The sequence below is a fragment of the Tiliqua scincoides genome, chromosome 5 (genome assembly GCF_035046505.1).
Source record: "Tiliqua scincoides isolate rTilSci1 chromosome 5, rTilSci1.hap2, whole genome shotgun sequence".
NCBI lineage: Eukaryota > Metazoa > Chordata > Lepidosauria > Squamata > Scincidae > Tiliqua > Tiliqua scincoides.
The window spans coordinates 123,165,548-123,184,118 of NC_089825.1; the positions used below are offsets into that span (position 1 = coordinate 123,165,548).

General features: G+C 46.9%; 1 protein-coding gene across 1 annotated transcript; it reads left to right on the plus strand.

The window, feature by feature from the left end:
* The first annotated feature begins 5,990 nt into the window (after positions 1-5,990).
* On the plus strand, positions 5,991-17,954 carry SPN (sialophorin). Its single transcript, XM_066628105.1, has 3 exons — positions 5,991-6,045; positions 6,674-6,813; positions 14,693-17,954. The coding sequence occupies exons 1-3, from the start codon at positions 5,996-5,998 to the stop codon at positions 15,979-15,981; spliced, it is 1,479 nt and encodes a 492-aa protein (XP_066484202.1). The 5' UTR covers positions 5,991-5,995; the 3' UTR covers positions 15,982-17,954.
* Positions 17,955-18,571: the final 617 nt, after the last annotated feature.

Sequence of the window (18,571 nt, forward strand, 5' to 3'; positions counted from 1 at the left end):
TGTTTCCATTTTTAGGGCTCAGTTAGTTTACACCACTCCACCCACATTCTTTGCTAATGTTGGAAAAAGCAAACTCCTTCAATACACATCGGGGACTGACTTCTCCCACTTTCTCCACAGCCCAGCCTGTCTGTGGAACCTGTGATCTCAGATTGGATGCTGCTTGGATTTGGCCCAAGCCCTGTGGTCCATCCTCCAGAATTTCAGTGGTGCTCCCTCCTAGGGTGCCATGATGCCCCCTCCATCTGATGCCTCCCTGCTCAGTGAGTGCGGCAACTGCTTGTTGATCATGTTGTGCCTGGCACTTATTGCGGGCCTGTTCATTGTGATTTCTGCTATCCTCTGCGAACGTGTCTTTCGGGGGTCCTTGCCCCCAGAAGCCAGAAGAGTACCCTCTGTCTGGAGGCAGGGTGGAACATTATGGATCGAGCCTAACCAGAGCCACAAGGAACCTGATGTCCTCTCAAGACAGTCGGAAACAGCCCCACTCTGGATCCAGCGTACTCAGAACTGGTTCCTGGATGTTCTTGCAGCAGAACAGGAGGCCTGTGATTCCATAGAATACCACCCAGTGGCAACACAGAGTCCAACTCCCTCCAGCCCTCTTTGGGACCACAATGAACCAACCAGGGGGCTCCAGCCACGTGTAACCCTGCAGGACCTACAGGGGTTCTTCAGGCACAGTAGCCGGCAAACCTAACGTGCAGCATGGTTGGTTTTCCCTTTGAGGGACAAGACCTGCCCACACTTCTCCTTCCTCCTGAATCCAAGAAGACTGAAAGGCCATTGCAGGGTGAGAGTTGGAATCTCTTGCCTTCTGGAGAACATAAGAACATAACATAAGAACATAAGAACAGCCCCACTGGATCAGGCCATAGGCCCATCTAGTCCAGCTTCCTGTATCTCACAGCGGCCCACCAAATGCCCCAGGGAGCACACCAGAGACTCTTGCACCTGGGACGGGCTCTGGTAGATGAAGCTGCTTGAGGGTATTTGCACCCTGGTGGTGGATGCAAAGACTGAGATAAAAGTGCACCAGAAATAGGAATTGCTATATTGGGGTGTGGCTGGAGCAGGGTATCCAAAGATCAATAAAAGTCAAATAAATGAGAAATGTTCCTTTATTTTCCAAGCTGCCCTCCTCTGTCCATCTGTCTTTGATGCTTGTTATGCTGTGTCTTAATACTGCAGTGGTGGCTGTCCATTTTCTGTGTGCCTCCAGATAGCTTAGTTTTCTGTTCTGATTGACAGCTGTCAAACATAGCTGTCTTCAGGAGGCAGCAAGGTGGGGCAATTGGTGGGACTGTGAGACCAGCGTAGGGCCTTCTGAGGCGGTCTGAGGAAGCCGGAAAAAACTTACCAACAAAGGTATCACAAGGTCCTTGCTTCCCCCTTACTAGTCTTAAGGCCACATTTATATACAAACCTTCAGAACGATTTTGTGTTTGGCGCAGTGTGCGTGTCTCAGTCCAGGCCTTCCGCCAATCAGGTTCTGACACCACCAGTGCTCTGTTCCTGCTATGAACCTGGTAGCTGGAGCTCTAAGAGTCAAGGGTTACCATTTAGGCTGCAAGCAGTGTCAGTCAGCTGATTGCCAAGTGCAATCCCAATGCACAAGGCCCTATAAAGTAGGGATGTGAACTTGAGCCTGAAACTTAGGCTTGAGTTGCGAACAAGTGGGTTTTTCGTGACTCCTGGGAAACTTGAGTCACGTGCACCAATGACTCTGGGCTGACTTGCGACTCAGAAAAGAGTCGTGACTCAAATAGACTTGAGTCAAGACCTGCTTTAGTGTATGTTTGTTACTCTGGTGTATGTCTGTGTATGTGTGAGTGTATTTTGCTTTTTTCCTCCCTGCCGCTTCCACAACTCGACTCATTTCTCAAAATGACTGAGTCTCGTCAAAATAACTTGGTAAGCAACTCACGGTGAGTTGTGACCAGCTCGTGCTATGATGTACAAACGAATCAAGTCACAAGGTCGCTGACTCGAGACTCGACTTGAGTCTTGGGCAAAGTGACTCTGGCACATACCTGCTATAACATCTTGGTGTCAGGACTTGCCCATGTCACTTGCTGCTCTGAGGACTCCGCCTGTCTGTGACTTTGTACCTGCCTCTTGCCCTCCTGATGCGCATGGTTGTCGAAAGGACAATCCGTATCTCTTGTGGCAGCAGGTCTGCAAGTGCCTTGACTTTGTTATGATGATGAGACCTCACCCTGAGATCACCTTCTTCTCATTGTGGATTGCTTTCTTGTCGGGCTATCCTGTTAGAAAGCGGCGTGAGACACTCACATGCCAGCACCTCCTTGAAAACACTCAAAGGACCCAGATGAACTTGCATGGCCTCTTCAGCCCCCCCCCCCTTACACACACACTCTCCTGCACTGGTTTCGATAGGCTGTTACGTGAAGATCTTTCCATGGTGGCAGTGTGTGGGCCCTATCAGGCCATCCCAGATTGCCTCCCCTCCCACTGCGAGTGCAGTTCTATTTTCGTTTCTCGTACCTCTGCTGTCCACGTGCCTCTGCTGTTAATAATGGCAGCCCTCATGTGCCAAAACTGAGAGGGTGGGGGTGTTTTGTGGGTAAAGGAGCTTTTGGGGCAAAGCAAGCTATTTATACAGGAAAAACAGAGAACATAAGCGAACACATAGCCCAAAATAAAACAAGCATAAACTAGATTCTTAGCTAGTACAATGACCCAGCTTGGACATGAAATGCTGCAGGGCAATGCCTACAAAATTCGGGGTCTCTGAAGGCCAAACAACATGTTACATTAAGCATGTGCTGATGCGCTTGCTTTTTTCCTTCAAACAGCAGCAGGGGCCCGGTTTTGATCTGGATCAATATCAAGGCATGCAGGGTGGGGGGCTTTGCCCCTTTGCCCCAGCTGCAGTCCCAATCCTGATCAGGCACCAATGGCAATCTCCCTTCTGGGGCAAACAGAAGCACTGGGGGATGGGGAGAAATCCACATGGGGACTTCTGCAAGCAGAAGCACAAGGGTGTAATCAAGGGCGGGGGCGGGGGGAGCAGAGCTCCAGAACTTCTATAGCAGAAGCAGAGGCATCATCAACTGGAACACTCAGACGCTGCGTCTGAAACTTTTCCGAAGACCTTAGCGGAGAAGAAGCAGCAGGCTCCGTAGGAGAAAAACTGAGCAATTTTCCACTCAGTGGTGGCTCCAGCTCAAAAGTCCTGCAACCTGTGCTCCCCCATACCTTAATTAATGCATGCAGGCCCCAGCTAGCCCCTCATGGGGACTGAGTTGCAGACATGCAAGCCCACTTCATACTGCCCCATGCAGTTACAGGAGGAGGACCCTTGTCTGTCTACCACAAGGCTAGACTTGTGGTACAAGACTATTGTAACGCGCTTTATGTGGGGCTGCCCCTGAAGACGGTTCGGAAACTGCAATTAGTGCAGAATGCGGCGGCCCGTGTGGTCACTGGAGCTAGGTGGTTTGACTCTGTCAGCCCGCTTCTCCGGGGGACTACATTGGCTGCCCATTCGTTTCCGGGCCCAGTTCAAGGTGCTGGTTTTGACCTTTAAAGCCCTATACTGCTCTGGGCCAGGCTATCTTAGAGATTGCCTACTCCCGTACAATCCGACTCGTCCTCTCAGGTCATCAGAAAAGGCCTTTTTACAAGTGCCGCCGCCTAAGGAAGTACGTGGGGCGGCAGCAAGAAATAGGGCCTTCTCAGTAGTGGCACCAACATTGTGGAACACCCTTCCCCTTGACTTGAGAATGGCTCCCTCTCTGGAGACTTTTCGGCGAGGCCTGAAGACCTTGTTGTTTAATCAAGCCTTCTGACTTCATGGCCTTTTTAACATCTTTTATACATCTTTTAGTTGCTTTTTACAGGCTTGATTTCTCTGCTGTTTTATGCTCTGTTATTCTGACTTTTATCTGACTACTGTTTTTATGGGTTCTGCTAATGTATTTTTTAATGTGTTTTTATCTGTGTGAAATTATGTTTTAATCTGTTTTATATGTTGTTAGCTGCCCTGGGTCCCTTTGGGGAGAAGGGTGGGATAGAAATAAAGTTTTATTATTATTATTATTATTTATTACCACCTTGTGAACATTCCTGGCTTAGCACCATCCAGGCAGGAAAACTAACTGGGCAAAGGACAGGTGACAGCTCCTCTTCACTGCCACTGCGGTAGTTATGGAGCACAGTGTGAAGGAGGACTCATGTCTGCTGCTGTGCCTGTTCCCAGCTGTCTCCCCATAAGCCTTTCCATTGAGCCCTGGCTGCTTCATCAGGTGATGGAGGGGAAGCAAACACAGGGGAAGCGGGGTGGAAAGTGACCCTGAGGGCCTGGCTTGTGGTGGGGATCTGGGCACACACCCTGGGGTAGGAGTGGGGGTCAGCGCAGCTGTGCCTGAGGGGTTGGCCACACCCCACCAACTGCCACCTAGCAGCCTGCCCTGTCTGGCAGGGCCACATTTGTTGACATGAGTCAACCACAAGTTTTTTTTACACTATGCAAGGGTGTGTTGTGTGTCTGTGTGCCACATCATAAGAATGGCCACCAATCTGGTGGTGTTGCCAATCATGAAGTTCAGCAGGTTGGTGGGAAAGATGCAGGGGAAGGTGTCGGAGGGGGGGCAGCTGCTCTCAGCTGACAACTGAATGACTGCAGACATACTGTACCAGCTCACACACCAGAGAGCGATTTTTTTCTGTTGAGCCATCAACACCTCTGTCACTCTTGGTCTACTGGGATGTCACACTTGAGGTGGAACACTGAAAACATGTTCCAGGGATGAGTCTACTGTGGCATATACATGTCCTGCAAACAGCCCCCCTTCTAATCACTATTAATTGCGATGTGCTTCCCACTTCCTCAAGTGCTGAGAAGTTTCAAGGACGGTGTAATTGACGTTAGTTATTCTGGATGATCAAGAGCCCTGGAGACTTAAGGTGTCTGTATATATTTGCTCACGCATAGGCCGAGAATATGTGGAGGCAAAGGGGCCCTTTGACTACCAGCAGAAGGCCCTCCCCTTGCTAGATTAACCTGCAGCTCCTCCCAGCCTGCATCTCACAGTTTCAACTCACCACCCTGAGCTATGCAGCAGTGGTCTGCCTCATGTTCATGATGCCCAGTAGCAGTTCCTTCAAAAAATGAGGTTGAGCATTGCGTTTTCTCAAGTTTTCAGGTTCACTAAAGGGACGGCATGCAACATATTCTTGCATTTGCCTTTGCATTTGCCTTGAAAAAAACAGACCAGTCAGTTAAACCCCCAAAACCATGAAACACAATTGCATTAATTGTGTTTCATGGTTATGGGGTTTTAACTGACTGATCTGTTGTTTCCTGTTCTGCAGTCACCAACACAAGTTCAGAATCATTTCTAGAACTTTCTCTCAGGTGGCATGATTACATTTTGCAATTTAAAAGGAATAAAAATGAAAATTATGAAAGGACAGGATGTAATGAATGGTGCAGACCATAAACTGTCCTCTATGATTGCAGTTGTTCCACAACATGAATTGTAGGTATTCAGCAGGTTGCATGCGATGGTAGCCACAAAGGAAATGGATCGAGGGTAATCTCAAAGTAGCAGGGCACATTGACTTAAAGCGATTGCTTATTCGTCCTGTAGTTATTTTATTTATTCCTCAATATACCCTCATCTTCCCACACAAAATCCTCAAGGCAGAAACCAACAAGAAAGCAAAATGCAATTTAATATGACAGTAAAGCCATCAAAAGGAATGACAAGCAGAGAGATGAACCAGTAGCCAACAAAACTAGCTAGGCTTATTGTAGTCCTCAAAGCCCATGTGAAAGGCCCAAGACACCCACAGGGCTCACACTCAAGCCTCTCTGCAGTGGTTACCAGATGATGGAACCATCAATGGAGTCTCAGAGAGCTGGGAAGCTTGCTTGAGGGACGAAAACACTCCCTCAAGTAGTGATAAGCGAATGGAAAAGGCGATAAGGACAGAGCAGCACCGCCCATTTGTCAGTGTCTTGCAGATGTGCAGCAGAGGCGGTCCTTGGTGTACTGAACACATCCAGGAAACAAGGTGATTGCCCTTATTGTACCCTCCTGATTGTCTCTTCTCTTCTGTGTGCTACAGCATCTGCAATTCAAGAAAAATAGGTGGGGTGGGTGGGAATCCCTTGCCTTCTGCTTAATGTGTAGTTCTCACAACCAGAGTCTCAGCCTTTCTGTCTCTTTCCTCTATTTTTTTCCCCTTTCATCCTTACAGTGGGGAAAGGTCATCTGTTGACTTTCCTGGCAGTTGACTAAAGCCTGGTTGACGTTCCTGTTGACTAAAGCCTGGCAGCTTTAGAGGCAAAGAGTCCTGTCCAAAATGAGAGGTAGCAAAACAATTTGTTGGGCGCTTGGTTGTCTGCTCTTCTGTGGGGATGCATGGGGAGGGCATTGGTTGTACATATTTAGTGGTGAGGAAAATGCATTCTGCACATGCTCAAGGACACGCACTCTTATTCCTTCAGAGCCTAATTCCTGACATTGAAAAAGTAGGCTCCAGGGCTGAATTTGGGTTTGCACAGAGTCCTGTGCCCAACCTGCCAGCCCAACCTCTTGGACTTCGCCCAAAGCCCCTTCCATCTGGTGGAATTGATGTTGCCACCCACAAAGCCACTTCCTCTATGATTGTAACGGTTGATGCTTCTTCTTCTTTTCAGTATTTCTCCACTGAAACCACCTTTTCAGTTTCATTCACTCCTTCCTGCCTGGTCAAGCAAAAACTGGGGAGGAGAAGGCAAAGCTGAGGCGGACAAAATACGCATTTTCCCTCAAAAATTGGGAGCTGCCCCAGGAAAAGGTAGAGGGGAATGGGGGTGGGGTTGGGGTTGGAATCACTTACTGGGCTATAAACGAAACTCAGCAGCAGCATGTGGGAATGCGGGTGAGGGTCAGGACTCAGGCGCAAGGGGCATCTGCAGAACTGAGATATGTAGCAATGGGCATTTTTTGAGACGTAGCGATTACGGTTTTATCCAGTCTTTTCTCTGAATGGTGTGTAGGGGATTGCCTCCCTGACCTGTTCCCCACGTTTTGTCCAAACAACAACCCTGTGAGGTAGGTTAGTCTGATGGGCCCAAGGTCTTCCAATGGCTCATTACTGAGTGAGGATTTGGACTGAGATCTTATTAGTCAAAATCCGACAAGGTACCACGCTGGAATTGAGCTGGAACTGTAGAAAACTGGGGTGGAGGGAGTTCTATGAAAGTAACATGTTTGCCACAGAATTGCAAGTAGAGTTGCCACTTTTTTTTTTTTTTTCCAGTCAAGGTTATGTTATCTTTAGCAGCTGCATGACTTCTAGAAAGTCAGCCAGCACATCATGCCTCATCACTGTGCCTCTGAGCTGCTGAACAACTGTAGGCTATGCAGATGGCACAGAAGTGCTGCCATGAAAGCAATGATCTTGACTAGAGAACTTTTTGAGTCCACCTTCCTTTTTCGCTGCCTTCCAGATCACCCCCACATGAATGTCTTCTTCCCTGTGTTAATTAAGCTCCTTGGTCCAGACTGCTTTTCAGTTCCCAGCAATGGATGACAGCCACATATGTCTTTTCCCATACCCTGCTCCTAAAGAACACGTGCATCAGTGTGGACCTTTGGTGTAACTATTCTTAATAAGTATGTTTCTAGGCTGCCGCCCCCCCCAAAAGTGAAAGTGCACAGCCCCTAAATTTCCTCAGCCCCCACATCTGTTGAGATCTTTCAGGATGGCTTTGAAAACGACAAAGGCACCATCAGACAAATGGCATTGTGCATCTTCCTCTTATATTTCCTATACAACACACAAAGGGAGAACTCAGATGTGTCTCTGCACAGGAGATATCACTGCACATGGCAGAGGTTATGCCAGTCACATGGGCATCTTCTGATCTCAGGATTTGTAGGGGCTCTGTTCTCTCAGAAAGATTATTCTAGCATCTTTCCCTGAATGTTCAGCTTTCATTAATTTTTTTTTTTTTAAAAAGCCAACATCTCAATGTCTTATGCTCTTTGTAATTGGGGAGACAGAAGAAAAACAAAGGACAAAGGTGAGCGGGCAGAAGATGTCTTCCATCCACCTGCTCATGCAGTAGTCGGACACTGGTGGTCCCGGTGGTGTAGCTAGAGGGGGTGCAAAGCACTAAGTTTTGCAGGGAGCCTCAACACAGCGTACAAGCAACCCTTCCCCCTCCCCTTCTGAGCCATTCTGGGTAGGGGGAACAAAATGGAGGCGAACCCCTCTGTTTTGCTCCCTAAACCCAGAATGGCTCCGAGGGGGAGGGGGAAGCGTTGCTTGTACGCTGTGTTGAGGCTCCCTGCAAAACTTAGTGTTTTGCACTGCCTATAGCTATGACACTAGCTGGGCCCTCTCCTCTCGGACCTCGGGCAGTAAATCACCTTTCAGGGCCCACCTAAAATCATTTGCAGTTAAGCCCCATAGAAACCAGTGCCAGAAAGTAGTTGTGTCTTCACATAATTTAAGTCTTGTTATGATACTTTTGACAAGGCTTTGTCATGATTAACTTCAGGTGGATCACCCAATTGCTGAACGCTGTTTTAAAACAAACCTAATGTTATGTTAATTTAATTCAATAAATGTTAACATGCATTTTCGAGACATTCTGTTCAGCCATTGCTACTGCCCCAGTGCCCCCTTAAGGCTGCTCTGCCGTCAAAACATTTCTTGCTGTGCTTCCTTGGAGGTCAGTTCTCCTCTGTTACTTCCGCAGCTTCCCTCTTGTTCCATTTGAGTTGGCAGGGCAGGTACCACAGAGTATGAAATTTGCAATTTCCTAGCATTTGCTCCCAAGGGGAATGCATGAGCTGGCAGGTTTTGTATGGCAAGGCTTTGTACCAAGCTGCGATACAAGGACATCTGCAAGAGGGATCTGAAGGCTTTAGGAGTGGACCTCAATGGATGGCAGGTTTTGTACCAAGCCCCTTTTGATTTATACGTCAGACTTAATCTGCATGATTTTTTTTTTTAAATGCCTAAGCAGAAGGCTCTGGTCTGCTACATAAAATGAGTAGTACAAATACTAGGGAATTTAGTACAAATACTAGTGAAATTCCTAGCGCAGGGGTGACTTCGGGGTCAGCCAAGTTGGACACTGGCTAAGGGTTCATGTCCACAGGAAGACCCAACTGGCTGGGCTGAGCCCTAGAACCCTCAGTTCTGATGGGCAGTGGTAGTGCCCAATGCACCATCCGGGGCCAGCGGGGCGGGGGGCTAGTGGAGGGGCCAATGCAGGGCTTTGCTATGTCCTAGGACGCCCAGCAAACCTGGTATTGACACTGTTCATGTCACAGATGAGGTCTACAGCCTCTGTTTCCATTACACAATATACAGTGACAAATTGCAAATGGGCAGCCTTGTTAGGTTATAGTGAATGCAAAGGTGTCTTGTGGAACCTAAAAAAAAAAAGAACGATTTAGGCTGCAGTACACACTTGCTTGGGAGTAAGTCCTATTGATCTCAGTGGTGCTTACTTCTGAGTAGACATGTATAGGTTTGTGCTGTTATTTATTATGGTATAAGCTTACAATGACTTCAACAGATGCATTAAATATTATCCTGAGTTGGCAGGCAAATACAGGTCCAACCTTGTTATATACAGATTTTTTAATATACAAATTTGACTCAACATGAATGGCCATGAGAAGGGATGCGCTGATCCCTGCAGAAGGGGAAAAATGCATCCCTTTAAAATCACAGTTTAAAAAAAATGTTTTTCTTACTGCTGTAGAGAGACAGTCAGGCAAGCGATTACAGGTATAACCTAATTTATCCATGGATTTTTCACCCATGGAAAAATCTCATCTCCACAAGATGAGAAGGGCCCTTTAAATTAAAGGAAAACAGTCTTTTAACAATAGCCTTGTTAAGAGAGAGGGCAGCTGGCTGACCATCAATCATTCTCTCTCCAGGAACTTAGAACCCTCCCTTCCCACTGAGCACTTGAAAGAAAGATAATCACTTTGCTCTGAGTGAAGGGAGGAGTTAGAGTGAAGCCTTTCTAAGTGCCTGGAGAGAGACTGATTGATGGATTTTCTGCTTCAGGACTCCATCTTACATCACAAAGGTCAGCAAGGCTGTTTTTAAATCGCCTAGCAAAAGGACATTTTAAATGGATTTGCTTTAATGCGATTTTTGCCATCCCCATGAGTTCTGGGAACGGAACCCGTGCAAATAATGAGACTCAGCCTGTACAGTATATGTGTGAGAAGAAAATAATGTAAGGAAGGAACCAATAGCCATGAAATACAAGAGTTTCTCTGTCAGTTCTCTGCAATGCCCAAATGTTGATAAGATAAACACAGTAACCATTTCCAACCGCCGTAACATAATTTTCCTAGTTTTTCAGTGTTTATTTAATTGCTGTAAGAAGAGAGAAAACCCTGGTTTTGATTTAGTCCTAAATGAATAGGCTCAAACTTATTCAGACATTATATTACCAGACTCGCTGTTTTGGAAAGCATTAGGTAGGAATTGCATGATGCATCAAGCAACTTTTCTTCTTCATGCGAACCTATCCCCCCCCCCCCAGCAGTTTGGCACCCACTTGCTCTGCTGCCTCCTTCCAGCTAGTGGCATAGCTAAAGGGCATCTATCTGCTACCTAAGGCATCTAAAACCATGTCATTGGCTCCCAGAACAATCAGACTCATAGGTCCGTTTTGAGTTAAAGAAATCCAGTTTTTGTTCCATAAGGCAGTTGTGTTTTCTTTTTCTGGTTAATTGGCCATAACTTTTGACAGAATACAGATATTCCAGTGCAGCTTGTTTCATTGCATTCTGCATTAAATTACATTTCCAGTGATATATAACATGATGGTATTATTCATACATACCAAGATTTTCACAATTTTGGTCACTTGTGTCAAGCTCAGCTTGTTGCCCCCCTAAAGCTTGATGCTCGGTGCAACCGCTACCCCCTGCACCCCCTTAGCTACGCCACTGCCCTGAAGCCTCTCCTGCCTGTGCCCCCGGAGCAGGAGACATGAATGTCACAGATTTTTAGGCTGGCAGGATCAGCCAAAGAGGCTCTTTGATACATAAGACGATTCTCTAAGGCCAAGCAGTAGCAGTGCCAGTTTTGGGAGGTGCTTGGGTACGATGCCCTCAAGTGGAGCCTGCTCCTTGAAGGATCCTCCTTGTCCCCAGCACTACCCTGCTGTCCATTTGCTTGCCCTTTTTCTCTGGCCCTAATCTGCAGGGTCACCCAGAAGGACAAGGAGAGGTCCACAGGAGTTACCACTGCTCCTTCTTGTGCCTCGCTGCTGTCACTGCTTGTATGCGCTGAGGAGGCAAATGAACAGGCAGCATGGAGGAATAGCAGTGGGGCTGGGAAGCCCAGAGACTGTCAGTTCACCACTTGCAAAGGCACGGGCCTTGGCAGGTGTCCCACAATGCAAGCCTCTAATGCCTGCCCTGGAGTCGAGACTAGGAACTGCAGGGCCGCACGTGGGCCTGGGAAGTGGGGCGCTGGCAATTAATAGGTGTGGTGGTGAGGAAAGATTTTCGGCAGGCATGGTGGGGCAGGGTGGCACATTGGAACTGAATGGTGAGAGGGATTCTTTAGAAGTTAACCACCCTGCTTGTCTTCCTGGCCAGCTCCCCCCAACCAGAGTGTCTGCTATGTATTGAGATTTTGTCCCACTAGCCCATTTCATTTGGACACCCCTGGTCTACTCTGACAGGCTCTCCAAGACTCTACTCTCCAAGGAAAGAGCAGACAGAGCTCTTTCCTGCCCTACTACCCAAGAGCCCTTCTTAAAAAACAAAACAACAACAAAAACCAGAGATGCAAAGCTTGATCCTAAGATGGGTTGCTGTGCAAAGCGCCATCGTGACCCCGAGTTCTGGCCCTTCCCTCATAAAGCTCGTGAGTGCAGAAAATCTGGAAAATACTCTCTGCTAAGATGAGGAACTCTGGAGCATGAAATCATATCTGGGAGGTGTTTCCCCTTTATGTCCTCCTAAGCTATCAGCCTCCCCACACCTTCCTCTTGCAAAATCTTCCGTTTCCATTTGCCCAAAAGCTCGTTAGATTCACTTTTCTTCCCTTTTTTTGGGTCTTTTTTCAGTTCCTTCTTATTATGCTTCAGTTTAAATTAGAGCATGACTTGAAAAGCTGTAGATCAATGTGGACATTTAGGAGGGAGAAATGTGTCTGTCTGGCAGCTGGTGCCAAATTTATTGTTAACTCTTTCAGGGATGGTCGGCCCGAGCCCCTGACCCTGAACAGGTACTATTCTGGTCTGCCTTTATTGGAAGTTGAAAAGAATCTTTTTTTTTTTTTTTTTTTTTTAAAGCTAGGCTACTAACAGCTGTGGAGGGGGGCATTTTACCAGGAAAAGATGCAGAGGAAGTTCATATACCTCATCTTTGAGCATCACCCCCCCCAAGTCTGTTTGGACTTCTTCTTAACAGTACAGTGGTGCCTCGCAAAACGAAATTAATCCGTTCGCGAGTCCTTTCGTTATACGAGTTTTTCGTTTTGCGAAGTGCGTTTTCCCATAGGAATGCATTGAAATTTAATTAATGCGTTCCTATGGGCAAGAAAAGTCAGAACAAAGTCAAATTTGGTTTACAAAGTGTTTATTAAGTGCTCTTTAAAGGCATACATACTGTACAGAGGATTTCAAAAACGGGGGGGGGATGCTGAGTGGGGAGCTTGAAGGCTGTAATCCTGTGCACACTTTCCTGGGAGTAAGCACAATGGGACTTACTTCTGAGGAGACACGCACAGGATTGTGCTCTAAGCTGGGGAGGACACAGCAGCTGCACTCAATTGCTTGCTTTTGCCGTGATCATGGGGGGAAACATGAAGGAAATGGGGCAGTGAGAGGGTGAATGAGTGATGGGGGGATGCTGAGTGGGGAGTTTGAAGGCTGTAATCCTGTGCACACTTTCCTGGGAGCAAGCTGACATGAAGATCCTCCCCTTACTAGGGTGGACGGGATCATAAAGTGACATGAAGATCCTCCCCTTACTAGGGTGGACGGGATCATAAAGGGACATGAAGATCCGCCCCTTACTAGGGTGAACGGGATCATAAAGGGACATGAAGATCCGCCCCTTACTAGGGTGGACGGGATCATAAAGGGACATGAAGATCCGCCCCTTACTAGGGTGGACGGGATCATAAAGGGACATGAAGATCCGCCCCTTACTAGGGTGGACGGGAACATAAAGTGACATGAAGATCCCCTCCCCTTAAGACAAACCAGGACAATAAAAAAAAATTCGTTATGCGAAGCATAAGTCATAAAAATTCGTTATGCGAGTTACCAAACTTCGCACACCGCTTTTGTTCTGCGGGTTTTTCACTGCGCGGGGCATTCGTTATGCGAGGTACCACTGTATTTATATACTGCTTGTCAACCAAAAAGTTCACAAAGAGGTTTACAGAGAAAAATACTAATGGCTCCCAATCCCAAAAGGGCTCACAATCTAAAAAGATGCAAAAGAACACCAGCAGGCAGCCACTAGAAAAGGTGCTACTGGGGTGAGGTGGGCCAGTTACTCTGCCTCTGCTAAATAAAAGAGGAGGGCCCACTTGAAAAAGTGCCTCTTACCCAGTTAGCAGGGGGACTTACACACACCTGCTAAAAAGGACACTGGGAGATGTGAGTATGGCTCTCCTGTGCCACTAATGGCTTGGCTTGAGAACCTGCCTTTCCCCCAGAGAGAGAGAGAGAGAGAGAGAGAGAGAGAGAGAGATTTCAGTTCCACAATCCTGCTGGCATTCTAAGTGCCAGGAAATGAGCAGAGAGTAGGCGCTGAGTCCAGGCCTGAGGGTGGACTTTATACAGTAGGCCCTCCTGATATCCATGGGCTCTGGGCAGCTACCCAACTTGGTCCAGTGCTGGTGTTGGCCAGGAGTAGATACTAACTGCTAGTAGAATTGTAGAATTGAAAGTGACAAATAGCAACTCTACTACCATAAGTTTAGGCAGGCCCAGTGATGGGAATGGGCCCTCAGCCAGTGACTCACTCATTCAGCCAGTGAGGGTGCACAGATTAGTGCACCCTTAAGAAGGCCTGTTGAAAGAAGGGAAGTCTGGAGTCTCAGAACACTAAATTTCATAGCCATTCATTCACACTGTGTTTTTTCAGTATCACCATAAAACTCTGGAAAGAAGATTAAGCGCCCTAAAGCATGAAATGTGGTCCTACAGCAAACATTTTAGAACTGGGTGGCTTGTGCTGCATTCAAACACACCATGTGCTCAGCAGAGAAAGGGAAAAACACCCTTGAGACACACCAATATCACCTACAAATGATTGTGTGAACAAGGCCCTTAAAAACACTGGCCCCAGTCCAGATGTAGTCACATGAACAGGTCGTTACACAAGTCTAGTGATCCAGTGGGATGCCAATGGGAATGCACAGTCCCTCACTTTTTGACAGATGGATGATGGAGTGCTTGTTTCAGGCAGGGGTCATGCTGAATACCTTCTCTCTGGATATATGTCTTGAAGTGGCTGTATACATGAATGCATATTTATACATGATCTATACATGCAGATCTATGCAACAGGATCTTGCTGGGTGGGGACATTTCTGTCTTTCAAGTTAAAGCTGGAGTCTTGAGGTAAACTCTTGGTTTTGAGGCAAGCCGTACAACACCTCTCTTTATAACATAGTGTGGACATTTTTTGTTTTACAACCACCTACATTTTGTTTTCAGGTTGCAACTGGTCTTTGCTCTACATATTGCCAGCTAAGAAGTCCATATTGCCTGGACTCTGGAGTTTTGCCACCATGGAAACAACAAGATCTCCTTTCCGGCAAATAATTCACTACAGAATACCCTTTGCCTTCCTTGTTCTTTTCACCAGGGGTGTCTTTGCAACAACAGTTACTGTCTTGAGTACTAATAGCACACCTGCCACATTAGATACCACATCGGTCACAAAGAATGGAAATGAAACAGGGAATACGACAGCTACTGTGATGCCCACTTCTGCTTTAGTGATGACCATCTCTGAATCTACTTTCACACCCAGCACCAAGCATTCCCAAAATTTATCAAGCAGTTCGCCTTCAACAAAAACCCCTGTTGTTACACAAGTGGCCAAAACACATGGAAAAAAAACATCAGCACTTAAGGCTGCCGCCACCACGCCGAAGTACCTGCACCTTCCCATACCAACGAACCAAAGTCATACCACCAAAGAACCAGGACTCAAACCTACCACTGACGCTTCAGATCTAAACAGATCTAAACAGATCACTGCTAAACAGAAGACAATCGATACCCAAACGGATGCAGCTACCCCCTCTGGGACAAATGCTACCACTGCCATTCCCAGTGCCACAGCTGTGGTGAAGAAAGCTCATTCGACCTCTGGCGCATCAATAACCTCCAGTAAAATCACACCTACTTCCAAGAGTTGGAGACACCCAGGTTCAAAAGGACCCCCAGGACCGAGTACTGTTACAGGAGAGATAACGACACCAGTTGGGAAAGAGAGGGAGAAGACACCCGACTTGAGCCATGATCATGGGAACTCAGAGACTGGGGAAACAACAGCGGCACCTGGTACCACTGCACCATCAGGCCAGCAAAGTAAAAATGTTATTGTAATTATAGTAATAGTTCTCTTCTTCCTGTTGGTCCTGGTCCTGGTGGCTTGTCTGTATTGCAGGCGCCGACGTCGTTCTGGTTCTACCAGCTTCAACCCAGTAGAATGGGCAGGGCGGGCGGCGCTGCCGGATGACTCCGGCTTGGATAAGGATGTCGAACAAGGGCCATTGGCCACAGGTGACAGAGAGGCAAGGCGGCCCACCCTCACCACATTTTTTGGGAAACGGCAGTCCAGGGTCGCTTCAGTAGCCATGGAAGAGATAGATGGGAAAGAGAGGGAGGAGGCCCAGCAGCTGATTGATGGAAATGCTGGCAGGGACTCTAGGCCTCAGGGAGCAAGCGAAGCCAATGGTAAAGTACGGGAGCCCACTCAGGAGGAGAACAAGTAGAAGAGGGCACACCCACTTCTTAGGCTCCTCCTGTGACAGAGTGTTCCCACTGCCTCCCTCCTTCCCACAATACTAGAGCATTTCAGTTGCTTATATTCACCTCCCTCCTTTAGTCCCTTGCGTGTAGGTGAGGAACAAAAGGAAGAGTGAGGGAAATTCTTGCCCCACCATTGCTCAGAAAGTTCTGACCACATCCTTTTTCCTGTTGATATGTTTTGTGTAGGGTGGAGACACTGCAGAGAGAAATCGGGAGTCCTGGCTTCCAGCCGCTTTAGGCTCTCAACCTCACCACATCTCTTGTGAAGACAAATGGATTTGATTTCAGATTTAGCTTTTGGCAAGGAGGGGGATGTAAAAGATCTATAAGAGAGGGGGAAGGGTGGGCGGGGGGAACCCAGGGCTGCAAATAGGAAGGAGGGAGATTGTGGGGGGAAGAGGAGTCTCGGTAAGGCTTTGGATGTGTTGCAAGACCCCTGCTTTGTTTTGATCACAGCTTTCAGAAAGGGACTTTCGCAAAACTTTAGTTTACTACATTAATTTTCCAGGAAACCAAAATTGTTGTGGGGTGTCCCATGAGCTTTTCTTCTCAGAACCCCCCTGAGACAAAATATTAGCACTCACAAGGGGGAATTGGTAAACCAAATCCAAAATCAGTAGTCCTGCACAACCTCTCCTTTATATCCAGGCGTGCAGAGGCTTCTGGCAGTCCACCCAACAGTGAAACATGAATACATGTATAATCTTCTTGTTTTATTCAAGCATCTTTCTAACCATACTGCTTACTCTTATAGTCTGAAATAGGGAAAAAAACTAAGCATAAAATAGTATTCTAACATGCACATTGCTCTAGCTGAGATGTTAAAACCTGCCTCTGCTCCTCCATATTAGATATACTGCGTGTATCATGAAGTGGGACAGGTGATGCCAGCTTGACCTATTTAACTCTACGTATTTTTTTCTCCAAGAGGGTGAAATGATTTGATCCTAAACCTTGTCACCATCTTATATGAAACATAAGCAATCACGGGTCATCAGGTTAATAATCAGTTCAAATTAATTTGCAGATGATTTATATGGAGAATGACAGAAATAAGCCTCGTGGAACTCTTATTAGTCAAATCTCCAGTTTACAAGAAAACCTTCGCAGATCAGTCAAATCAAGATGAGTTGATAGCTTACGTGTACATCTTACGTAACATCACCAGTACAGTTAAGCAGCAAAGGCATTCTCAGGTTTCATTATTGTAGCTTGCCACCTCCTAACAAGCTTTATGCTGCAATCCTATACACACTTACCTAGGAGTAAGTCCCACTGAACAAAATGGAACCTACTTTTCTGTAGACATGCATAGGCTTGCTCTCTTACAGTCCAATTCTACCAAAACTTCCCTGTGCCGATGCAGTAGTGCCAGCATGGTTTACGCTGCATCCTGTGGGGGAGTTTAGCAGATGGAAAGTCTCCTCGTGGTAAGGGGACATATGTCCGTTGCTCCAGGGTGAGCCCCAGCCTGAGCAATGGGTCAGCTCAGATCTACACCAGCTATATACTACATAGCTGGTGCAGATCAACATAGAGCAACACGCTCTATGGCACATTTGTGACAGTCTGTGCTGGCGGAGTGAATCGCTTTTGTTGGGAGTGGTATACATGGGTTTTCTACTGTCTATCTGTGGGCTGAAGTTTCTAATTCATGTTAGAGAACATGGAAACTGTGGGGGCGATGATCATGTGTTATGAATGAATGCAGAAGAAAAGCTATGAATATGCACTTAGAGAATGACAACCTACTGAGGTGGGGGGGGGGATGACTCTGTGCTCTCTACATCTTTTCTCCTTGAATCAGCTTCTTCACCCTGCTGTGTAGAGTTAGTTTGATAGTATCTTGCTGTTCCTTTGAATGTTGGAGTTGTTCTGCAGAGATTTATTTTTTATATATATGCACACGTGTACCAATAAAAATTTTGAACCCTTCTGTGCTGATTGGTTTGGATAATGTAAATTCACCCTTAGCCACAGGGGATGGGGAGACTGATCCTAAAAAAATACACAACGTACATCTCTAGCCCTTTTATTTTCAGAGATGTGAGAGAAAGGATGCAGATAACTTGTCACTCAGTTGCTTACTAAGGCATACACCTGCTCCCACCTCCCAGTTTTCTAGCCAGTGAGTGCAAAGGCACCAAGATAACGATGATGGTCTTTTCAGCAGCCCGATCCTATCCCCTGCCATGCCATAACATACAGCCATGCCAGTGGAGTCCATGCTACATGCCATGGTAGGAGGAGGGGTGACTACAAGGCCCACAAGAAAAATGTTTAAGAACATAAGAACAGCCCCACTGGATCAGGCCATAGGCCCATCTAGTCCAGCTTCCTGTATCTCACAGCAGCCCCACCAAATGCCCCAGGGAGCATACTAGATAACAAGAGACCTGCATCCTGGTGTCCTCCCTTGCACCTGGCATTCTGATGTAGCTCATTTCTAAAATCAGGAGGTTGCACATACACATCATGGCTTGTAACCCGGAATGGATTTTTCCTCCAAAAACTTGTCCAATCCCCTTTTAAAGGCATGAGTTTATTACAAGC